The sequence below is a fragment of the Mus caroli genome, unplaced genomic scaffold, assembly GCF_978045245.1.
Source record: "Mus caroli unplaced genomic scaffold, Mus_caroli_1 scaffold_1, whole genome shotgun sequence".
NCBI lineage: Eukaryota > Metazoa > Chordata > Mammalia > Rodentia > Muridae > Mus > Mus caroli.
Window position 1 is genome coordinate 10,077,349 of NW_028227256.1, and position 25,442 is coordinate 10,102,790.

Consider the following 25,442-nt stretch of genomic DNA (forward strand, 5'->3'; position numbering starts at 1 on the left):
AAGGAATTCAAGGCTATTCTCAGCTATTCAGTGAGTTTGAGGCTTGACCACCTGACACCCCATCTCAATAAGTTAAAATTAAAACACAGGCCAGTGAGAGTTGCTTGGCAGGTAAAGATGCTCACTGTCGGGCTGGTGAGATGGCTCAGTGGGTAAGAGCACCTGACTGCTCTTCCGAAGGTCTGGAGTTCAAATCCCAGCAACCACAAGGTGGCTCACAACCATCCGTAACGAGATCTGACTCTGACGCCCTCTTCTGGAGTGTCTGAAGACAGCTACAATGTACTTACATATAATAAATAAATAAATCTCTAAATAACAAAGTTTAAAAAAAAAAAAAGATGCCCACTGTCCCTTAATCAATGTCTGGGCCCAGTAGGTAGGGGACAGGACTGATTCCCATGTGTTGTGTCTAATTTCCGCACTGTGCTAGAACATACATGTACCTGAACACAAGCATACATAAGGAAATAAATATAATTTTTAAAAGCTACCAAATTGGGCTGGCAAGATGGTACAGCAATTAAGAGCACTGACTGCTCCTCCAGAGGTCCTGAGTTCAATTCCCAGCAACCACATGGTGACTCACAACCATCTGTAACATAAACATCTTCAGGTGTGTCTGAAGACAGTTACAGTGTACTCATATAAATAATAAATAAATAAATCTAAAAAAAAAAGCTACTTGGCCCGTACTCTACTCTCAGGAGTTGGTGAACGAATGCGAGCTTGTCTAAAGTCTACATTATTAAGCTCTTGGGACTGTATCTGCTCACAGTTGTAATTCCATTGTACTTTTTAAATTCTGTTCTCAGTGAGCTGCTTTTGGTGTCTTCTCATTGTTATCAACTGGGTCAACCCACTGTTGAAACAGGAGAGTGAAGTATAACTTCTGAAGACGCAAACCTAAGTATTTCAGCAATGAACTCAAGAAACTATGTCCACCAGACTGACGTGTGTAGGGCCAAAACTTACCAAAGGAGCCAAACTGAAGGAAATGGCTCTTAAAATGCCCAGTTAGTGTGGGATGTATTAGAAATGAATCCAGTATATTCCGCATGCATGCACAGTGAGAATTAGAAATTGACACAACAATAAACTCCTTTCTGTTTTTTGCTAATCAAGTTCAAAAAACAAAACACCTCATTTGATTTATCCAGTGAGTGAAAAGAAAAAAGATCATTGAGTTGTCATACTGTTTGAGTCAAAAATAATGTTTAAACCCCTAAATAGTAAGAAAATGTTTTAAGCAATATATTTGGAGCTAGCAGTCAAGGAAGGCTGCTTAATTACATGAGGAGGCCAGGACCTTCTCAAAAGACCATTGTTCTGAGTTAATTAACATGAATTAAAACAGTCCTAAAACAACAGGCGCATTCCCTTTAGGGTCAATTACTCAGCCCTAGTCAGGGCAGCAAAGAATTCCCCGGGGGAAAATCTGTCATGGCTGTTCACCTGTGAGACATCTATTGCTTACACAGGGGGCTACACTATAGCTGGGAGCCCTCTGCAGACATCTGCTCCATATTGAATTTGCTGCCCTGATGGTCATGCGTTATGGGCAGAGGTAAAGCAAGTGCCTAGGCAGTCAATAGATCCCCGAGAAGTGGGAGGACACATCTCTAGTGCTTAGGATTGTCCCGGGAGCACTTCCACCTGGCTCACTCTGGTCTGACTTGCTATGTGAATGTTAATGTGAGTTTGTGGTTGCAGTGGAATAACTGGGTGGTTGATAGGGCGAGGTTCCTCGCTAAGCAGGGTCCAGCAATGGTTTGGCAGTTTGTTAAGAGTCTGGCCTTTGAAGGGGCAGACTTTGCTTTACCTCTCAGAGGCAAGTGACCTCCCACCATTTCCTTCAGGTCTCATCTACAGTGGCAGACACCGTGATACTGTTTGAAATGATTAAGACTCAACCCAAGTGGTCTGTGATCACCGACATGGGACAGGTTCATTTCCATATTAGCCATGTAGATCAGGCACTTGAGACATCTTGCCCATTTCTTTTCTTTCTTGGTTTTTTAAAAAAGATCTTACTCTGTAGTTCACAATGGCCCTGTAGTCAAGGTGATTTTCCTGCCTCAGCTTCTTAACTGCCAGAATTCCAGGTGGGAGTTACCACACTTGGCTAAAGCATAGTATACTTTTCAGCTAGTGGCTTTTCCCCCTTTGTTCCTCCCTGTATTACCAAGAGCCACCCAATTACGAAGAGTTGGAGAAAATATACTTTATTCATCAATATTAGAAGTAAAAAATATTAAAAAGGAAAGAGAAGAGCCAGGCAGTGGTGGCGCATACCTTTAATCTCAGTACTCAGGAGACAGAGGAAGGTGGATCTCTTGTGAGTTCTAGGTCAGCCTGGTCTACAGTTTCAAGACAGCCAGGACTACACAGAGAAACCAAAATAAATAAGTAAATATAAAAGATTGAAAAGGAAAGAAAAAAGGAACCAGCTTTAAAACCAGAGTAGCATAAGTGTTTATTTTCAGCCTGTCTTTATTCAGATATAATTTTCCTTCTCTGTTGGTAAAAGTTAGGCATCAACAAGAATTGCCAGTCTTCCTGCGCTGGAAATGATTCTTTCTGGTGCTAGGTGGATTACCTGGCATTTTCATTGCTCAGTGAGGAGAGAAATGAGCTCAAATTAAGATGGAACATTAATACACGGCAGAAGACTTAGTTATAACATACCAAATCTCTAGGTAGTGCAAATTGCTTGGGTGTGGTAACTTAATCCTGTAATTCAAGGTCATTTTCAGCTATATGACAAGTTTAAAGCCAGCTTGGGGGTGGGAGAGAAAGAGAGAGAGACCAAAACACCACCACCAAAACCAAATAGAAAGCAGGAGCTGGTGAGATGGTTTAGCAGTTAAGTCCTAGCAGCACTAGCAGAAGACCTGGGTTCAATTCCCGGTACCCACACAGTGGCTTACAACTATCTGTAAATACAGCCCCAGAGGATCTGATGTCTTCCTTGGGCCTCCACATGCATGCAGCACAGAAACATGCACGCGGCACACACTCATGCACATAGTCACTGGCTACAGACTGTATAACGGGGTGTTCAAGGCAGACAGGAGCGGAGGAATCTTTTCTTCTTTAATCACAAGCTCCAGGACTTTATTCCCACTCCTGGTCTGAATGGATTCCATAAGTTTTGGAGCTTCAGATCAACTACTCCATTCTCCAAATTCTCACTGAACACTTCAACCATGTCCACGCGACACAGACAAACCAGGAATTAGAGTCAGAGTTCTTGGTTGGTAACTGGCTTTGCTTTCAAAGGCCTAGCATGTTTTATGAAGCCTCATGTGGGCATAGAAAGCCTCTTGATCCAGGAAGCCTTTCCCACAAATATTGCAGGAGCTACGGCCATTGTCCTTGTGTGAGCGGCGGACGTGGCTGTCGTGGGCAGCATGAGATGCGAAAGCTTTGCCACAATGCTTGCACTTGAAGGGCTTCTCTCCCGAGTGCTGTCTAATGTGTGTTCGGAGGATGCTGGAGGCAGTGAACTTCTGCAGAGGGCAGAAAGCAGAAAAAGCCAACATCCATGGGCTGCAACTCAGCAAAGGGGTTACTTTTCATTGTAATGGACACATCAGCTTTTATTGTTTTGATTGAGAAACTCTAACTTTGAGAGGTATCTGTGGTACACACTTTTAAGCCCAACACTTGGGAGGCAGAGGCAAGTGGACTTCTGTGAGTTCAAGGCTAAGCCTGGTTTACAGAGTGAGTTCCAAGACAGTCAGTCAGAGTTACATGAAAAAAAAAAAATCCTGTCTCAAAAAACAAAAGCAACAAGGTGACATGGCAGCCAGGCTTCACTGTGCCTGGGTCTTTTCTGTGCTCTCAAACAGCCACATATGGAAATAGCTACAAACCGGACAGCACTGGACATCACCAAAGTAAAATGAGGGACACCTTAGAATATTCTTAAACATGACCAAACCATTGTCTTTTTCAAAAAAGCCTTAATTCCTCTCTGCCTCTGTTGATGGATGTTCTACAGTGCATGAATCAGATGCCACCCTCACAAATGTCCTTTTAGAAAGATTATCAGCAGCAGGAGTACCCAATACTTCAATGGTTACAATCAGCAGACACAATGAGAAGTTTTATAAAGACCAACTGATAGAGTCCAACAACTACAATTCCCCACATTTTACCAAAGAGAAATCTACAAAAAAACTAATGAATTTGCTCAAGGTCACATAGTCAGGTTAGCATCTAAGGCCGGGGCCTGAGAGCAGCTATGCTCTTAAATTCTCTTTTTAAAAAGTTTCTTTTTCATTTTGAAACATGGTTTTAGTCTGTAGTTCTGGCTGATCCAGAATTCATAGAAAAAGGGATTGGCTGATTGGTAATGGACTGGTTACCCAAGATGAATTAGTCACCCAAGCATGAAGTCAGGCTGGCCCCAAAGGAGGTCTCACCTACCTTTGTACAGTACACGCACTGGTATGGCCTGTCTCCAGAGTGGACTCTCATGTGCTTGTTCAGGCTGGAAGACTGAGAAAAGCTTTTCCCACAGGTTGAACACTAAGGAGATAACAAAACGTAGAGTTGAAATTTCTTCTCCACCCCACCCCAAACTCTGTCTCAACATATATTTTCCTGGGGGTGAGAGAAGTTTTTGAAAAATCCCTAATTTGTTTACTTGTCTGTTTAGAGAAAGGCAAATGTGTGATAATCATCAGAAAAACACTTCAGAGTCTGTTGACTCCTGAGTTTGTTCGCAGAAAGAAACTCAGGTTGTCAACCTTTCAGGGCAAGCATTATAACACAAGAGCCATACTGACAGTCCGAGAATCATTTTCTTTATTCTGTGCACATCTGTGGATCAACAAGTCGCTGGCCAAGGATTGCCTGAGATTACAGAGTACAAGCAACCTAGAAGCTGCCTCAGACCTTCCTAAGCAAAGGGACTACAGAGCTCCCACACTGGCAGGATGGAATCGTTAAGTCTGTACCCTGCATCTTTTGGTGTGAGTCCATGGCTGTCGCTCAGTGGTCGAGCACTTGTTCAGCAGATGTTCAAATTGTTCAACCACTAGCACCCAAACTGTAACTAAGCCAGATATCCAACATTCTGTATGTTTGTTTCTCTTGAGTCTTCTTCTTGTGAAATATCAACTTTAAAAACAAACAAAAAAACCTTATGAACTCTCTGGACATGACTGTTACAGAAAAAACACAGGAAATTCAGGGTGAGGCACTCTTGGAGCAGCTTCGGTGGACAGGTGCTGCTTGTGTTCAGGGGAGATTTTAAACCCAGGGTTAAGCAGAGCTTTTGTTACTATGAGGGACAAAATAAATGTCCTTGTAAACTAGAGAGAAAGGGACCCAAGCACTTTCCTATGGCTGGGTAGGTGGCTCAGTGGATGCAAAAGCATGACTTGTATTCAACCCCCCCAGCAGCCATTTAATTAAAAAGCAAGCATGGCCAACCACGCTTTGGACCCCGGGGCTCTGGGAAGGAGAGACAAGAGGATTGCTGGGGTTTGTAGACTCCCAACCTAACTCCAGCTTTAGTGAAAGACCCTTTCTAAAAAAAAAAAAAAAAAAAAAAAAAAAAAAAAAAAAAAAAAACTATGGCAGAAAGTGATAAAGAAGAAAGACTCCAAACAGGTACACACAGACATGTCCAACAACAACAACAATACACACATACACACCGCCACCACCACATAAATTAAGTAACAACAACAACAAACAAACAAGCAACCCAGAATTTAGGGCCTGGAGAGCTGACTGAAGAGCAATTGCTGTTCTAGCTGAGGACCTACGTTTGGTTCCCCGCATCCAGATGGTAACTCACAACTGACTGTCAGTTGCAACTCTAGTTCCAAGGGACCTGATGCCTTCTTCTGGTCTCTGTAAGCAACTGAATGTACAAGGTGTGCATTCATGAGTGCAAAACACATAAAATAAAAATAAATGTATCCTTTACCAAAGAAATCAAAAAACAAAGAACCCTGATTTTAAAAACATTAACACACACAAAAAAAGAAAAAAAAAACAAAAAAACTATGGCCCAGTTGTGGAACACAGTTCAATTTAGAGATATTAAAATGTGGAAAACTATGAATGTTAGCATTGGCATATGACGCTGCATATTATACACTAGTGTGACACTAGTGTAAGATGTATATAAGATCCTATGTATGACAAGGGGCTGGTGAGCCGACCTGGTGGCTAAGTGCATGAACTGCTCTTGCAGAAAACTCAGGTTCAGTTTCCAGCACAACCATGGTGGCTCACAACCATCTGCTACCCCAAATCCAGGGGCTCTGGTGGCCACTTCTGTCCTTTCAGGGGCGCTCTACTCACACATGCACAAACCCACACATGTACATAGAACTATAAATACTGTAACAAAAGACAGAACTCCATCTTGTCTTTTAAGGACAATCTTGGTTTTGCCCTTTTGACCAAGCCTGGCAGAGCAGTGGGTGTCTGGGCTGGCAGAGAACAGCTTCCTGTCATCACTGTCGTCTCTCATCCTCATAAAGAGCACAGTCTGTGATGTAGCCTTCCATTCTTTGGACCATGTCAGTGTTTCCTCTGCACCAGTGACTATCTAGAGCCTGACTGGGTGTGGAGCAAAGTACAGTTACCTAATCTCTTCCCAGCTTCCAGTACAGCTCACGGCCGTGTTCACCCCAAGGCTGAACTGTCCTCGCCCATTCCTACGTCTGTTCCCTGCTTCTTCCTGGGCACATTCGCTCATGCTCACACATTTGCCTCTTCCACACTACCCCAGCATGGCAGCATTGAATGTTCCAGTCAGTCGCATGGACCCCTCTCTGTGTGTTCACGACAAGGGAGTGTAAAAACAGACTAGGAAGGACATCAAACCACCAACTGCTCACCAGATAGGGCCGGTGCCTCTCATGGACGTGAAGAATATGGATCCGGAGCCGGTCACGCTTTTCAAAGGATCTTTGGCAGAGAGAACAGGGAAACTTCCTGTCCCCCTTATCCACACAGGGAGTGTACTTCAGGTGCTTATCTCTGTAGTATTTGTAGGTAAACACCTTTCCACAGCGTTCACATCTATAACCTTCTGCAGACTCTGTCAAACACAGGGGTGGAAGTGTCGGAAGGTGTGTTAACCTCTGTCCCTCCTCTTCCCCACCTCAAAGAGGATTCAAAACAGCTATAGACAGACACACACAATAACTGGGTGTGGTGGAACACACCTGTGAACCTGGGCAGAAAAATCAGGAGTGCAAGGCCATCTTTGGCTCCAAAGGGGATTTGAGGTCAGCCTGGACTACATATACTGAATGCATGGTGCCTTCAATAATTCACAGGCATTGATTCTAACACTTACTGACTCTGACTCAGGAGTGATAGGTCACTGAGTATCAGAAAGCAAGCACAGAAAGGTAAGTCTGCTTTTTTTCCCAACGGACAAAGAAGGAAGAGAGAAACTAGAGACAAAGAGGTGTCAGATCCAGGTGTCTGTGCCAAGAGTTATTCCACAACTGAAAAGACAGAGGCAGGAGGGTCAGGTTTACAGGTCAGACAAGGTATAACAAACCCATGGCTCAAAAAGACAGCTCGGACCCCAAGTCAACAAGATGTGTGACTATATTAGGGACAGGTAAGAGAATGTCCCTAAAAGCTCCACTCAAGATGTTCCTGGATACTAGAACCAGAGACCTTACTGTCTGCCCTCAAGGGAGAGGAACCAGGAGGGAGCCTAAGTAGGAATTTGCAGAAGGCTGGGTGATGGTGCCACACCACAGACCCCCGTCTACTTGGCAAACACATCACTATTAAACTGTAGCCTTTCCTTTTTTGCTTATCACCATGATCTCATATAAATGTCACAATACAAAACAGTATAATTCTAACACTTGGGAGACAGGGGCAGACAGATCTCTAGGTTCAAGGTCACCCTGGTCTACAGAGCAAGTTCCAGGACAGCCAGGGCTTCAAAGAGAAACCTGTCTCAAAAAGCAAAAAATAAACCAAGACTCAAAATTCTTTCAGGAATCCCTGAAACTAACTGGATTCACTAGGTCCCTTCTTGTGAGAGCAAGCAATCAAAGCTGAGAGCCCTTCTCAGAGGGCAGGAGGCTGCAAAGAGCAGACCTGGAAAAGGCAGGAACCAGGTGATCCGCCTGGAAGAGGTTTAGACCAACTGAGGCACATGGAAAGGACACTCTCCAGCCTGTTGAGAGTGCAGTGTGCTCCAGGTTTCCCTGCTTTGTGAGATATAGTCTAGGCTGGGGTTTTAGTGACGCAGCTGTTGTCTGTGAGTCATTCCTGCTTCATCCCCAGATATGCCTGGTCTGTTCAAACAGTCCACTTATGACACTAAGTCAAGAGTCTGCCTTTCCAGCCCTAGACCTTGTGAGGGAAGGCACCCACCAACCCTACCAAAATGCTGTGGATTTTTGTTTGATGCAGGATCTCCCTGAATAACCCGCACTAGATTTGAATTTAAAATTCTTCTTCAACCTTGCAAATATCAAGATTACACACACAAAACCACTACTTTTTTCTTTTATTATTAATCGTCTCCAAAAACATTGTGGCAAATTTGAAAAATGCTGGACCATCTTATCCTGGGGGCTGGAAGTGGTGAGAGTTTTGTCTGTCTGTCCCTGTAACTGATGGGTGTGCTGTAACTTGACACTCTGTGGTCCAGGCTGGCCTCAGACTCAGAGCTCTGCCCGCCTAGGCCTCCCTGAAGGCTGGGATTTAAGGTGTGTACAAATATATCCAGTTTAGAGGCTGGAAGTGTATGTAGCTCAATGGTAGAGTCCTCGTATAGGAAACAAGGGACCTCAGCCTGAGAAAATAGTTTTAACTGGACGCCCTGATATGCATAATGTATCTATATAAAACAAAAACGTAACAACAGTTTCTTAAGTGATTCTCATCAATATTTCCTATTCTAATTTTTTTTCCTTTTATGCTGGTTTCAATCACTAAATTGATTTTCCACCTCACTGAGTTGCTGCAGCCCATCATTGGAGAGAGCTGACCTGAGCAGGAGTGGATCAAACTCACTAGCCCACAATATGCTGGCATGCGTTCTTTGTCTTTTATTCCCAAGAATGGGAAGGGGGAAAGATGGATAACCTTAGAAAAAGACGCTGTAGAAAAAAAAGATGGCGCCAGTCCACCTCTCCAGAGTCTCTGGCATCTCAGTTGGAGGCGTTAGGGAACCCAGTAAGCATTCTAGTAGATTCTCACTGGGTAGACTCACCTTCAGAGGACTCAGACAGCTGCTGGCCTCCTTGCTCAGTGGCACGGAGGTTCATGGGAACGCCCAGGAACTTCTCATAGCCGTTTCCGTACCACACAAGCAGTTCCTGGTTCTGCTGGATGTCTCTACAACTCTCATAAAATATCTGCCCTTGGTGCTGCACAGCCAGCAGGTTCTGCTCCTTGGGGAACCGAGCACAGTTGACATAGGACATCCAGTTCCCAGAACCTTTGCCGTCGATAAAATGGCTCAGGTGACCGTCTTCAAAAATCTAAATAAGATGAGACATGCAGTTGTTTTGTGTGTGTGTTTATCTTGTTTTGGTCAGAATCTTTCTATGTATCAGAGGCTGGCCCCACACTTGTGCCTCTGCCTCAGCTTCCTGAGTTCAGGGTCCATCAAGCACAGCCCCCCCTACCCCCACCCCCCGCCAAAGGCATGAGCTCTTTGTATTTGCTTTTGTTTTCCTTTCGTCTGATCTATAAAATGAAATTTAACATCTATACCCAAATTCCTACTATAGAACACATTTCTATATAAATCAGATTCCCATATAAGAAGTAGCATATAAACTTCTTTCTGCAGAGGGTCTCAGGTAGGACTTGAATTTAAAATATAGTTGAGGATGGCCTTGAACTTGTAATCCACCTGCTGTTCCCTCTGCATTGGTTATGTGTGCCACCAGGCTGATGTGTACCACCAGGCTGATGTGTGCCACCATGCTGATGTGTGCCACCATGCTGTGTGTCACCATGCTGATGTGTGTGTGTCACCATGCTGATGTGTGTGTGCCACCATGCAGTGTTATGTGGTGCTGGGGACTGAGTCCAGCACTTTGGGCATACCAGGCAAGCATTTTCTCCAGTTCCTCTATAGACTATGTAACAACATTCTTTCTTTCTTTCTTTCTTTCTTTCTTTCTTTCTTTCTTTCTTTCTTTCTTTCTTTCTTTCTTTCTTTCTTTCTTTCTTTCTTTCTCTAATTTTTGTTTTTTTGAGACAGGGTTTCTCTGTATAGCCCTGGCTGTCCTGGAACTCACTTTGTAGACCAGGCTGGCCTCGAACTCAGAAATCCGCCTGCTCTGCCTCCCGAGTGCTGGGATTAAATGCGTGCGTCACCACGCCCGGCTAACAACATACTTTAAAAATGAATTTACGCCCTTATCACATTCTCGATCCCTGAGTTTCTACTGTAGTGTATGTTAATTTTATAAGCAAGGGTAAGGGAAATAAATAGGTCTTATTTGAGCCCAGCTCTTTGGGATGAGCTGCCGAGGGATGAGGGATTCTCTCTCTTCTGCCCAGTGTGGAGGCTTGGGAGGGAGCAGCTAGTGCAGCAGCTTAGTTTAAGTCCAGTTTAGTATAAATTACTGTTTAATTCAGCTCTTCCACATTGCCGAAATTACAGGTTATCATCCTAAAGTATATTCCTAGAAGTTCAGGGTCAGGGCATTTAGATTTTAAGTTATCTGGTTATTCTGACAAGTGGGTCCTGCAAATGAGAAGCTGCTGTCTCAGCAGCCTCCCTTAGACAGGCACTAACTTGCTTTATTTGTTTTGTTAATCCTTGGCTAATTTTACAAGAAAGTAATATGAAAGTCTAAAACTTATCTTTCTTTCCTGTAGCATGCTTTTAACACTCTACCATATTTAAAACACTTGGTTTGCCTGTAAATAAAACACACAGTGGTAATTCTTTAAATGTACTTTCCATGTCTGTTCTGTACAGATTAAAGTTACTTCACCCACTACAAAGTGGATTTCATGCACAGTGAGGTCCTGCTAGAGCAAACACCAATGTCTTTCTCAATAAAGGCCTTCAAGGGTACCGCCTCCCCCAACCTCAGGGCATCCTCCCCAATTTCAGCATACCCCCCAGAAACACACTTACTTCCCACATCCGAGAGTTGTCCCTGTGTGCCTTCACTTCGCTGGCATTGACCACTCTACCTCGAAAGGGTCCAAATCTCACTCCTTTGGCAATGAAGTCGCTGCAGAACACGCCAAAGTGTGGCACATCACCAAATGAGGTCTGCATGAGGCAGAGACCTAGGTGAACCCGAGGCAGGAGAGGAAAGGAGAATGAGCCTGGGCAGTGAGTCAACATTAGTTGTGGGAAATAAATCCAGGCAAGGAGTGCAGCCTACCTTCCGGAAGTTGAAGGGAGTCTTTGTCCAGGGTTTTATGAAGATGATTAGACCCTAGAAAAAGACAGTGAGTTGCCTTCCCGAGGGGGTTCCCTTAGTCCCTAGAGAGTGCTTTAGACTTGACATTTATCCTCTATCCTTTACTGCTGCTGTATCATTGACACAGGCTTTTTGTACACTGTTGCTCATTTGAGACTCAAAAAACCCTTTGGGGGAGGCTTGGTGGGTAATGAACTCCATTTTGCAAACTTGAGAGTCAGAGACAATGCTTTCTGAGGTAAAGAGCTTCCAGGTGTGAATTTCTGGAGACCATCATGTAGATAGTTTGTACATTCCTAAAGCCACCTAGGGAAACCACTTGGCTCTTAGTCCTCAGAGCTCACTAAAAGCAATCTCGGGAATTACATGGTTAGGCAAGGAGGACCATGGGAAGCCAGCAGAGAAGACGGTTTAGAGGGACACTCGCTCCAACATACATCCACGTTTTAATACTGCGTGGTCCGCACCTATTCCAACCAACCCAGACCCAAAAAGTAGATTTCCTTACCAGAACTCTCTGTGGGAACCAGGATGCCTGAAATTGCATGCTGTAGGTCGGTTGGGTGCTCCGGACTAGCGATGGCTCCATAGAGAACGAAGCTCAGTTCCTCCTCTGTGAAATTGAAGCCGCGAAACGGCAGCTTCCCCTCTTGGTTCAAGGTTTGGGGGACAGATATTGACTGGGACGTCTTAATTCCATCAGGTAGTAGGGAAGCAATTACCGGGGATGGCAGAAGTAAATTTTCAGCTTCCCACCTCTGACCACTGATTTGGCCGCCGCCGCCGAGGACCAAATTTTGGGTGCTGGAACCGCTGCTCCTATGCTCAGTGCTGTCTAGAAATCGTGGTACTTCGGGAGTGAATTGAGGAATTCGGTTCCATGGTGACAACTTGTACCAGGGCAGATTGTAGAGCGGCTCGCTCTGAACAGCCAGACCCGGGTTCAACAAGGGAGCAGTCATTCGAAAAGCATTAAGAGGGGCCATCGCCTGGGACTCAAGCACTGCAGCTGTCAGTTTCCAAGGTTGAAACTCCTCCTCGGTGGTGGCGAGGTTCCTAAAGTGACTGTAGCCTGGGGCATGCGCGTAGTAGGTAGTCAGGTGGTGAGGGTTACTCTGGGGCAGGGACTGGGTCTCACCAGAAGGCGGTAAGGCCATCGCAAGCTGAGTTTTGCGGATCTGTGGGAAACCGAGGTGGCTGAGTGAGGGGTCCTAGGTGGTCTTAACTACTTCCCTCCACCCCATCAAAGTCAATGAACAAAGTTCCCAATTCGATCCCGCCAATCCTAACTCGGAAAAATAACACAAAAGGCACAAACTCCCACACCAAACCAAACTAAAAAGCCAAACGTCTCAAACCTCTAACGAAAATCTGCCTTGGTGTCAACCCGACTGGAAGGTGCTGGCTCAGTTCGCCTTCTCTTTTGCTCCCTAAACCACCTTGACTAAGGAATGCCGGTGACCCCGCCCCTAAGCCCTCAACCCGGCTCCCACAAAAGGGGTTTCAATTCCGCCTCTCTTAATTATCAGCCCAACAAAACGCACCCCCCGAATAGGTCTCTAAGAGCGTTTTTTTGTTTGTTTTTTGTTTGCCAAGCTACTAGGGCAAGACCCTGCCCTGGCTTCGGAGCAGGCAGTGGTTCAGGCGCTCTTGAATATGCAGCCCAGATAGGAGAAGTGTGCGCTCTCGGTGGGACAGTGCAGAAGGGGTTCTGAGTCGACTCGGCACCCCAAGAAGTTTAGCGAAACGCCAGCAAGTCCGGCGGTTCCGACAGCACCGAGGGGAGCGGTATTCGTCCTCCTCTAGAGACCCACGTCCAGTGCCCCTTCCCGCCGCATCTCCAGTCTCTTGGCAACCCTAGCCATCTCAACCTAGGTCGCCTCTGGAGACTCCGGGATGACAAGTCCCAAGCTAGGCAGCAGAGAGATGTCTCGGTGGTCGCCGATCTTCCCTCGGCCGCGGCGGCCCTGGCCCCCGAAATGCTTATTTCTCAGTAGCCACACAGCAAGGCTGAGGAGTGAAGACCCGTAGGGTCCGAGGATTTTAAGATCAGGGATCAATGTGTCCAATAAGGAAAACAACCCGGGTCGTGACTCAGAAGTTAAAGAACATAGGGTCAGGAGGAGAGGTCAGCCACCACGCAGGCCTATCTCCCGTCTATCTCCCCCTGAGCCCCGAACAGCGCAGGCTCTAACTCCCAGGACAAGCGACTCCGGAGGTGGAAAGCCAAAATCCAATTACGAAGTTTAAAACAAAAACAAAAACAACTAACTAAGTAAAACAAAGAAAAAACAAAAACAACCAAACAACTGCAAAACGAATTTTGAAAGCGGTTACAGAGCACTGTTCCCAGCCGTGCTGGAAGCCTGTAGCCTTCGGGGTAGGTCCCTCCAGCAGGCCAAAGACCTACCTCAGGCCAAGGCTAGGGCGGCACCCGCTGGGTCTCAGGACCCTAGACTTCCGAAACCCCCGAGGGCTGTGCGGGCTTTAAGAGGGAGTGTGCAGATCCGGCCTCAGGGTACTTGGAGAGGGAGGCAGTAGAAGAGATCAGGCCTGTGGAGGTCCCCTGATCGTCTTCTCCCCGCCCACCACAGTCATTGGCGAGCGCTTGGATTCCTCCCTAGGTCCCCAGAGATCACCCACTTAACCTAACAGTTCTCTAGACCGTTCCCTGGAATCCTGTGAAGTGCGATTGCCCATCTTGCACGGGCAGGCGTTGTTATTGTTGTTGCTTCAGTCTAGTGACGTCAGGAAATCATAGTGTGGCAGATGTTGCCCAAGACCAGAGCGTAGCAAATGTTACCCAGTGTCCACCTTCTGTGTGTAAACGCACACATGCACATACCACACACGCACACAAACCCAGAAGTGAGAAGCGTGAGAACTAAACAAGCGTTTCCCTGGGGACCCAATAAATTCTTCTGTGTCCTCTCACACACTACACCCTAAAAGGATGGGTGTAGGAAGCTGAGAGCGACCAACAAGGACACCTATACACAGCCCCCACTCTCACAGACCCTGGACTAGCATTGGAGAGTTTAGAGCGGAACAATTGTTGTCTAAGCAAGGTCTCCAACACACACACACACACACACACACACACACACACACACACACACACACACTGGCGTCTAGGAGGCCAAGCTTGTTCTTAGTCTTGGTCAAATTTGTCAGAGAACCAGGTAGGCTGAGAAGTTAGGCGTTATCCTAGAGGCTGGGAAGTGACACCCTGCGAGGAGTCCAGGGTAGGGAGAACTGAGCTGACGCTTCTGAGGCCCCGGGGTCCTTTTGCCCTTTCTGCTGCTTTTATTTCTTGGTAGCGGAGAGCTAATCTCCTCACAGGACACCTTCTCGGCTGACCCTGGCTTGCGACCTTGACCCGAGGCTCTGAGAACCTAGGTCTAGACTTGTACCTGTGCTCATCGACTGCATTTTTATTCTCCTTGCAAGCGATGAATAGAGAGAAAGGAGCGTTTAATCCCATTCACGTCCGCAGGTCTAAGCACCTAGGGTGGAGAAAACCGCGGCGAAGCTGGTGACCTTGGTCAGGTTCCACATCATTCCAGTTCCTCTTTGGGCCTGGCTCGAGGCGGGGGACGGGGCGGGGGGGGCTGGCGGAGGGGGGGGGAATGTGATGAGTGAGGGGAGAGACTCACTCTCGCCTTGGGACTGATAGTGATTTGATTACTAATCATAAAACGAGGTTAAATGGGAAGCCGCCCGGAGTTCCAAACGCTAGCAGAGAATGGAGGTCTCCCGCCCCCTTGGTCCCTTTAGAGTCCCAGTGAACTGATTCTGCCTGTGTCCCTGGTGAGGAGGCGCGTGAGAAGAGCAGGAATTTGCGCGAGCGAATATGCGCGGGCTTCGGAGAGCAATGCATTCTGCCCTCCCTGGGCCTGAGCACCGAAGAAGTAGCATCAAATGCGGTTGCGCTGGTCTACAGGGTTAACATCCATAATCATTTCACAGTTGCAGGACAGATCCGAAGGGTGAGGCAGCGCTTTATTTTCCGAAACGAAGTGGGAATGGCTAGAGATCCAGGGTTCTGCCTTTTCCATAAGATAACCATTGAGGCAAATATACCGGCACAGTAGGGAGGGACAGACCAGCTAAAAGAGACATAGAGCCCTCATTTGTTTAGTTATTCAATAGTTTGCATACCAGTCTCCCTTCTTCCCCTCCCTTCTCCCTATTCTTTACAGCTGCTCTCACGGTGTAACCCAGACTTAATGGCCAATTCAATCCTCCTGCCTCAGTCTTCCAGTTGCTATGATTAGAGGTGTGCATATCTAGCATTTATGATAAAACAGAATTATACTTTCATTTTTCAAGACTTTGAGAATTATTTTATGTGTGTGGCTGTTTTGTCTGTGCACCAGTTGGTTATCTGACCCCTGGGGAGAGCGTTGACTGCCTACGGGTGGGGGTTGGGCGTCGGGGTGGGGTGGTGTTGGAGTTACAGATGGTTGTGAGCCCTTTATGTATGCTCTGGGAATTAGCCCTGGTCTTCTGGAAGAGCAGCTAGCACTCTTAACCAAGAAGCCAGCCTGTTAACTTCTACCTACACTTTGCTGCAGTTTTTCTTACCAGGCGACCTGAGCCAAGAGGTAGTTGCTCCCACGTCTGATCAGGAAGTTAGGGTCGACTTTGTCCCAACTGCCTGGTATTTAAATTGTTGTCCTTTTTTTTTTTAAACAATGTTTGAAGCAACTTCTGGAAACAGTTACAAAGATACCAGTGTGTGCTTCCCACCCAGCCTTGAAGCAGCTCCTAGGTAGAAAACCCCTGGCTTATCCAGTTTCTATACCAAACTCTCATTGTTTTGATGAGTTTACAACTTTATTAGTTCTTTGGGAACCTTGTACAATGTGTTCAGATCATATTTATGCCATCTCATCTCTCAGCTCGCCAAGATCCCCCCTCCTTCCCCAACCACCCAATTGCCTTAGACAACCTCTGTGAAAGGGGTTCGACCCCTAAAGAGGAAGCTTTACTCTATAGGCATAACAAACGTCATTAGCAGCCAGTTTAATACTATGTTCAATTAGCAAAATCCCGTCTATATAGGTTCTTGGTCAGATATCCATACAGACCTTTGTTTTGTTTGCTTGTTTTGAGAGAGTATCTCTCTGTATAGTCTCGGCTACCCTCAAGCTTGCTACACAGACCAGGCATGCCTTAAATTCATTAAGATCTTCCTTCCAAATGTGATTAAAGGTGTGTACCACACACTCAGCCGCACAAATCCTTTTAAGAGTCATCAGCAAAGCCGGGCATGGTAGCACATGCCTTTAATCCCAGCACTCGGGAGGCAGAGGCAGGTGGATTTCTGAGTTCGAGGCCAGCCTGGTCTACAAAGTGAGTGCCAGGACAGCCAGGGCTACACAGAGAAACCCTGTCTCGAAAAACCAAAAAAAAAAAAAAGAGTCATCAGCACCCTCCCTCATTCTCCTTCATATCAATGAAACCATACAGCAAGTATCTTTCTCTTTGTCTCTCCTTCCTTCCTTCTTCCCTTCCTTCCTTCTTCCCTTTCTTCCTTCTTCCCTCCCTCTCTTCTTCCCTCCCTCTCCCTTGCTTCTTTCCTCCCTCCCTCCCTCCCTTCCTTCCTTCCTTCTTTCTTCTTTTTTTTCCAAGACAAGGTTTCTCTGTGTAACCCTGGCTGCCCTGAATCTCACTTTGTAGACCAGGTTGGCCTTTAACTCAGAGATCTGCCTGCCTCTGACTCCTAAGTGCTGGCTGGGAATGAAGGAGTGAGGTACCATACTAAGACAGTAGGTATGCTTTGGGGAACAGCCAAGGCCTTAGCTCTTTTTTTTTGTTTGTTTGTTTTTGTTTTTTTCGAGACAGGGTTTCTCTGTGTAGCTCTGGCTGTCCTGGAACTCACTCTGTAGACCAGGCTGGCCTCAAACTCAGAAATCCGCCTGCCTCTGCCTCCCGAGTGCGGCCTTAGTTCTTTGATAGGGACAAATTTCTATGTAAGAAAGCAAACTGTAATCAAGCTATATTCTACCCCACAGCAGGGGGCTGTGCTCACTGACAGAGCTGAGCCTCTGCATAGTATTTTGTATGAAGCCCAGAGTTTTGATCTCCAGTAAGAATGAGCCTTGCTCTTGGCTCTTAAAGGCATGCTTTCCCAGGAGTGATGGGACAGCAGGTAAGACATTCTCAGCCATAGACTTGGCAGTGGCAAGTCTTGTGATGTTAAGTCTTGGAGTGGCAGCCTTGTGATGTTAAGAATGATACCTGCTAGGTCTCCAAGGCTTCTCCGTAAGAAAGGTCCTTGTACATGCAAGAAACTGTAGCATCGGGCTGGAGAGATGGCTCAGTGATTAGGAGCACTGATTGCTCTTCCAGAAGACCTGAGTTCAATTCCCAGCAACCACATGGTGGCTCACAACCATCTGCAGTGGGGTCTGATGCCCTCTTCTGGTGTGTCTGAAGAGAGCAATGGTGTACCCATATACATAAAATAAATAAGTAAATCTTAAAAAAAAAAAAAAGAAAAAGAAACTGAGGCATCCCCAAGAGCATCTTCAAACAGTTTGCAACCAGATCCGCCTCCACATGTTTTCTTTGATAATCATAGTCAGTTTAAACCTTCTAGAATGGCTGCTTCGGACTTTCTCAAGTTCACTGGGTTTGGGGTTATGTTGGTGTCCAGAGCTTCTGCAGGGGAGTCCTGCTTCAGGTACATGGTTGGACAGGACACTTCCCTTAGCATCTAGACTGAATGAAAAATATAAATAAATAAATAAATTTGAAAGGAAAGGAATATGATTAGTTTGGGGTTTGGGCACAAGGTGAATGAAAAAAGGAAATGAAAAGGAAGGACCTGATTGCTCCTAGGTGTTGAGGAGGAGAAAGTTTGTTATAGATATGTGGAAGAGCACAGCCAGAGAGAGGCAGGCACATCTGGGAGAGTCCAGAGTGGCTGCGCTGTGTAGGGAGAAGGAAGGGGAAGGAAGAGGAGAGAGGGGGGAATGCAGCAGCTTGGAGGCCGGAAAGTACAAAAGAGGGAAGGTAACCAAGATGGTTGGATCCTACAGGGAAGAGCAGGCCTGGCCTCTGGGCTGTCTGAGTTCCTGGTAGAAGGCTGGGTACACCAGCCAGGAGGGCACTGTAATAAGCGGAGACTGAGGGATGCAGGGAGAACCTGACAGCCAGGTTCTCTTTGGTATGGTAAATAAGCACCTCAGCCTTTGGTCCTGGATAGTCTGCTACTACACCACCATACTAGATTTAAGTCTTTGACCTTGACTGGGATGCACTCTAAGATAGCCTATTTCCAAAGCATTTCAATGTTTAGATGGCCCAAGAATCTGGGTATAATACTTTTCTTTTTTCCTTGAAAAAAAAAAGTTTTTTTTTTTTTTAATTAAGCATGCATATAGCAGGAATGGCATTAGATATATTCCAGTTTAGATTTTTTTCTGTTTTACAAAAGGAATATGGCACTGGTGAAGGAGTTACATGGATGGACGGGTGGACAGAGGGTTACAGGATCTACCCTAGCTCCACTACAAAGAAGGTATGGTTTATTAACATACTGCAATTGGGCCCAAAGAAGGCTCTAAAGCCACAGTTGTAAGTGATGTAGCCTCAGGCAAGGTAAATAAACCCTTTGTTACTGGAGAGGGGTAGGTGGGGTCATTACAATAAGCTATCGGGCAGGGAGGCTTCAAGCAGCTAACACCAAAGACTTGGTTAGCTAATTTGTGAACAAGTGTTAATAGTTTTTAACAGGAGTTACCCCCAGGACAGGGAGCACCCCCAGGACAGGGAAGTGTTTGAGATCTGTCAGATGTCTGCTTATGTTTGCCTTCCCTGAAAGCTCTGTTGCCGAGGGCCTGTCTGGTCTCCAAAAAAATGGCTTTAGGGAAGGTGGAAGGCTGTGCTGGAGAACCCAGGTAGGCTCAGCAGCTTTTCAGCCTGTAGCCTGTTTCTCTCAGTGCAAGAGAGGCTTGATCAAGCCAAATACTATCCTAGAAAATGAGCCTTTGAAAGAATTTCAAGGTTTCTTGGAACACATTTTGAGTGAAAACATTCAGGATAGATAGAATTTATTTTTAGTGAATTTCTTTCTCTCTCTCTCTCTCTCTCTCTCTCTCCTTCCTTCCTTCCTTCCTTCTTTCTCTCTCTCTTTCCTTTCTTCTCTTTCCTTCTTTTCTTTCCTTTCTTCTCTTTCCTTCTTTTCTTTCCTTTCTTCTCTTTCCTTCTTTTCTTTCCTTTCTTTTCCTTTCCTTTCCTTTCTTTTCTTTTCTTTCTTTCTTTCTTTCTTTCTTTCTTTTTTTCTTTCTTTCTTTCTTTCTTTTTTGAGATAGGGTTTCTCTGTGTAGCCCTGGCTGTCCTGGAACTCACTCTGTAGACCAGGCTGGCGTTGAACTCAGAAATTCGCCTGCCTCTGCCTCCCAAATGCTGGGATTAAAGGCATGCACCATCATTTAGTGAATTTCTAATTTCGTTTATAGTGTTGGGAATTGAACAAGGGGCCCTGTGCACACAAATAGTGCTTTGTTGGCTAGTGTTTGCCCCCTTGACAAAGGCTGGGGCTGTTTTGGAAGAGGAAATCTCAACTGAGAAAATGCCTCCAACAGTCTAGTGCATTTTCTTAATTAGTGATTGATGTTGGAAGACCCATCCTCATGTGGGTTGGGGTCTCTTCTGGGCTGGCGGTCTCGGCACTGTAAGAAAGTCTGCTGGGCAAGCCAAGCAGGGCAAGCCAGCAAGCAGCACTTCTCTGTGCCCTCTGCATCCGTTTCTGCTTCCAGGATCCTGTCCTGTGTGAGCTCCTATTCTGACTTCCCTCAGTGATGGAGGACACTCCAAGAGTCATAAGGGGAAAGAAAGCCTGTCCTCCCCTTTGCTTTTCTCATGGTGTTCTCACAGCAATAGAAACCCTGACACTGGACTGTATTCTCCTGCAAGCTCCACTGTCCGCATGAAAGTTTCGGATGGCCTCTGGCTGAAGGCAGACAAGCAAAGGATGAGCAGAGTGGCCGGACGAGCTTAGACAACCGAGCAGCAGACCACATTGGGCTTGCTTTTGTTTGTTTGCTTGCTTTTTAGTCTTGTCTGCATACCCACATCAGTCAATCAGACCCAACTGAGCACAGCTGACACCCGATAAATTCAGTCTTCAGCCCACAAAAGGTGTTAGAACTGCTGGAGCAGCTTGCTGAGAAGCTGGCCTTCAGAGACTGCATCTGGGCAAGCATTCCTGCTCTTCAGGAAAAACCTGAAGGCCTCAGAAAGCAGCTCTCAGCCAGCTCACTCATCCGAGAGGAAAGATGGCTGCCAAGACCTGCCCCTGCCTTGGAGGCTTCTTACATGTGAGGTGTCTGCCCCAGGCAGGGGGTTTGCCTCAGCCAACCTTCAAGGCTCCTTCAGTGGCTTCAGGAAATATCAACTCCTTCCAAGATTTCACATGTCAGCTGCCATGAGTACCCATATACCTGGCTGCGATCAGAAACAGAAGATCCTCAGGGCATGGTGGCACAACTTTGATTCCAGCGGTAGGAGGCAGAGGCAGGCAGATCTGAGCATGAGGCCAGCCTGGTCTACATAGTGAGTTCCAGGACAGCCAGGGCTATGTAGAGAGATCCTGTCCCCAAAACCTGGGAGAGGCGATGGGGGAAAAAGAACAAAAGAAGGGAGATCTTTTTACTCCTGCTCAGGGTGGTTAGAATTTTCCTCTGTGGGAGGAGTCAAGCAGACATCCTGGGCCAGGCTAGGGGAAACAGTAGTGTATGAAGGAAAGACGAAGAACCAGAAGCTGCCACATAAGCCTTAAGCTGTCACCTGTATTCTCTGGGGACCTGGCCAGCCTTGCTGCTTGCCTCTGCTCCCTCTTCTGGTCACCAGCTGATGTTTATTTAGCTTAGTGTTTGGGGCCCCCCAGTGGGCAAGTGTCTCTCTGGTTTGCTGCCATTAGAATGTGTATTCTAGGCTTAATAGGGGGAGCAGTCAGAGCAGCTCTAGATTAATCTGTCATTAGTGAACAGCCTCACCATTGGGCACATGCATAGGCTATGTCTTGGTCACTAGAGCCACTTGATTCCTGTGGCAGCCATATCTGTAGTAACTGATGAGGAAAGTGGCTTGTGTTGAAAGTTCCCTGAAATTCGAGGGACCCTCACTCGAGCCCCGGGATGATGCGATGCCCAAGAACTCACGAGAGACCAGTCTTGATGCAAATAGCAAGAGGTTTAAAAGGGAAAGGCCAGTGCACTGGGGACGACTCGAATCCCACGCAGGGGTAGAGGAGTTGACCCCCAGCTCAAAGGGTAAGGGGCTTATAAAGGCAGAAACCGCAAACACCTGGCATGGGCTCTAGCATTTGGCAAGCATAACGGGTTCAAGGAACGGTTGGAGTATTCTGTAGGAACATTTCCTAAAACAATGGAGCAAGTTAAACTTCTACTTTGTGGTTAGTATATCCTGAAACAATAGGGCGAGTTAAACTTTTACTCCCTGCCATCAGTGAGGACACAAATCTAGGGACTTACATCATTTTTCACTCTTCTCTCTCAGGATCTTTCAGTGTCAGCTAGCCAGTTACCGCGTCTCCCTGGCTGATGTGGTGCTGATCTTGGGTCAGATGTTTGCTAGTAGCATGAAAGTGCCATACTTGCACACGTTTGGAGGTCAGAGGAGGTACTGGCTCGTTTTATGTTGATTTGACACAAGCTGGAGTTATCAGAGAGAGTCTGTAAGGCATTTTCTTTGTGATTGATGGAGGAGGCCTAGCCTATTGTAGGAGGGGTCCACTCTGGGCTGGTGGTCCTGGGCTCTATAAGAAAGCAGGCTTGAACAAGCCATGAGAAGCAGTAAGCAGCACCCCTCTATGGCCTCTGCATCAGCTCCTACCTCCAGGTTCCTCCCTGCTTAAGTTGTCCTAATTTCCTTTGATGATGAACTGTGATGTAGAAGGTGAATGAATCCTTTCCTCTGCAGGTTGCTTTGGTCATGGTGTTTCATCACAGCAGTGTTAGTAGCCCTAACTAGGTCAGAGGACAACCTGCATGAGTCACTTAGTCCCCTACCATGACGTTCAGGCTTGGTGGCAAGTGCCTTTACTTGCTGAACTGTGTTGCTGGATGAGGACCAATCATGATGTATCATTTCTATTTTGTGATGCTGCTGGGCACCCTAACTAGGCAGGCAGTGCTTTGACTGGCCACCAGTTCTCTCCTCCCTGTCACTAGCCCCTGGGTACAACTTGTGGGTGACTGGTATTTGTGGTTGCAGGAACGAGCTAGCAGTGTTTCTTAGAGAGCAACCCAGGGTTGATGCCTGGGATGATGGGGCACACCTGCAATTTCAGCACCTAGGAGATAGATGCAGGAGGGGTTCAAGGCCAGGCTTTGCTGCACAGTGAGTTTCAGATGCCGCTGGAGGAGGAAGACAGGAGAGATGAAAATCCACACCTCTTGTAAGCAACCACACAACAGCGTATGGTAGCTTCTGTAAAATATTAGAGATAATATGCTTTGGCTTGGCCAGTATCCAAAAAGAAAAAGGGAAAGGGAAAGTGGACAGCTGGCTCGGTGCTATAGGCCAACAGCTCTGCAGGGATCTATGAAACCGACTGCTCACTTCTGGTACCTTCCTGGGACTGGGTACCCTTGCCAGCAGCAGCAGCGTTCTTAACACAGTCCTCTCTGGGCCACCACCTGAAATGGCCAATGTTTCCCTTCGTGCCAGAGAAGGGGAAAAACACAAACTGGGTCTCTAGCACTGCATGTGATTTAGGACCTGGGTTGGAGGCGGTGTAATTACACTGTTTACCCCTCTCTCCTTCTCCTGCTTGCCTGTGGGACTGAGCAACTGCTAGATCCTTGAACTTCCATTCACAGCTGCTGCTGACCATTGCTGGGAGATGGCCTACAGACGTAAGTCATCAACAGATTCCCTTACGATATACGGACTGCCCGTAAGTTCTAGACTCTAGAGAGCCCTGACTATTACAGAAGCTGGTCCTGGGAGCAGTTCTAGAGGAGCAGAAGTATAAGGATGACTCTTCAAATTCTGGAGTTGGTTTGATAATTCACCAGCACCTTCAACGACTGAAACCTCTCCAGATTCTCTCCCTCTGGGAGCTTGGAGACTATTGAAGACCCGTGGTTGAAACTGTATTTCTAGTTTAAAGAAGCGAATGCCTTTGATTAGCTTAATGTACTAGATGATTCAGTGTATAAAACTTTCTACAAGATGGGGAAAAATTGGAAAATGATTTTGCTGGCTGGTTGCTTTTAGCATCTTGGGGAAAAAGGATGAAGAAAAAGATGTTATTGTGTAATGGCTCCAGATGCAAGGAAACAGTTTAAAAGTTGCTATGTGTGTCCTTGAAGAGAATCTTCTCTCCAGCAGCCATAGAGCTCAAGTTGCAGAAAATCAAACTGAAGCCCTCATTATAAGGTTGGTTGAATTACAGCGAAAATTCAAGTCTCAGAGGGTGTCAGCAGTTAAAGGCATTAATTGGCAAAAGAATGGATCCTAAAACTTGGAATGGGAATGTGTGGGAAGACCCTACTGAAGCTGAGAATTTTGAATCTTCAGATTCTCAAGGGTTTGCTCCACCTGAGGAAGTAGTGCCCTCAGCCCCACCCCTTGAAATAATGCCATTTTCATGTGAGGAAATTAATTCCTCAGAGTCTGATAAACCAGCAGTGACTTTCGCTGAAGAAAATGCCAGACAATACTGATGTTTCTCAAGGCCCACCAATAGTTTCTTCTAGACCTATAGCCAGACTCAAGGCCAAAGAGAGCCATAGAGGGGAGGAGATGGGCTACACTACTAAGGAGCTTAATGAGTTTGCTAATTCATTCAAGCAGAAACCTGGGGAATATGTGTGGGAATGGATTTTAAGGGTGTGGGATAATGGTGGAAGGAATATAAAACTAGAGCAGGCTGAGTTCATTGACATAGGCCCTCTGAGTGGAGATTCTAGGTTTAATACGGAAGCTCACACAGTTAAAGAAGTTGTCTGAAGTTTGTTTGAATGGTTGGCTGAAGTGTTTATCAAAAGATGGCCTACAAGCCGGGTGTGGTGGCGCACACCTTTGATCCCAGCACTCAGGAGACAGAGGCAGGTGGATTTCTGAGTTCGAGGCCAGCCTGATCTACAAAGTGAGTTCCAGGACAGTCAGGGCTACACAGAGAAACCCTGTCTCGAAAAACCAGAAAAAAAAAAAAAAAAAGATGGCCTACTGAAAAGGAGTTGGAGATGCCTGATATCCCTTGGCTTAGTGTTGATGAAGGGATTTTAAGGCTCAGGGAAATTGCAATGCTAGAGTGGATACATTGTGGAAAACCTAATCCTCCACACGGGGAAGGCCCAGAAGGTATGCCCTTCACGAATCCTGTAAGACGCAAGCTTGTGAGAGGGGCACCAGCACTTTTGAAGAGGACACAGTACTTTCCATCTTCATAAACAGTGTGGGCTGGGGGAGGGCTTAGCTGGTAAAGGTGCTCACTTGCCAAGTCTGCTGACCTGGAGTTCCAGCTCCAGGACCCATAGAGTGGAGGGAGAACCAAGCCCTGAGAGTTGACCTCTGACCAGCACAGGTGCACCGTGACCCCTCACATCCAGATACTGCAGCAGTATTTGTAGTAGGAACTAGACAGGCCACACCTGCCATAAAGAGCTAGTAATGTCTTTGGTTTTTGTTTTTTTGTTTTTGTTTTTTCGAGACAGGGTTTCTCTGATTAGCCCTGGCTGTCCTGGCACTCACTTTGTAGACCAGGCTGGCCTCGAACTCAGAAATCCGCCTGCCTCTGCCTCCCAAGTGCTGGGATTAAAGGCGTGCGCCACCACGCCCGGCTAGAGCTAGTAATGTCAACTAGGATATACTTGGCTTCTCTGGGAGGGCAGGGTGTTAAGAGTGCTGTGACCACTGACTAGCATTTTTACAATTTATTTTTACTTATGTGCATGGGTGTCTCTCCTTGTGGATATGTGCACCTGAGTGCAGTGTCTGTTGAGGCCATAAGAGGGCAGTGGATCCCCCAGGAAAAGGAGTTACAGGCAG

The 25,442-nt window shown here is 46.5% G+C and overlaps 1 protein-coding gene across 1 annotated transcript; it reads right to left on the minus strand.

Annotated features, from left to right (window-relative positions):
* Nucleotides 1–3,284: 3,284 nt before the first annotated feature.
* Nucleotides 3,285–12,565, minus strand: Prdm14 (PR/SET domain 14). Its single transcript, XM_021175714.2, has 7 exons — nucleotides 11,917–12,565; nucleotides 11,370–11,423; nucleotides 11,114–11,271; nucleotides 9,224–9,494; nucleotides 6,870–7,072; nucleotides 4,435–4,536; nucleotides 3,285–3,512 (listed from the first exon to the last, which is right to left on the minus strand). Exons 1-7 carry the CDS (start codon nucleotides 12,563–12,565, stop codon nucleotides 3,285–3,287), a joined length of 1,665 nt encoding a protein of 554 aa, XP_021031373.1.
* Nucleotides 12,566–25,442: the final 12,877 nt, after the last annotated feature.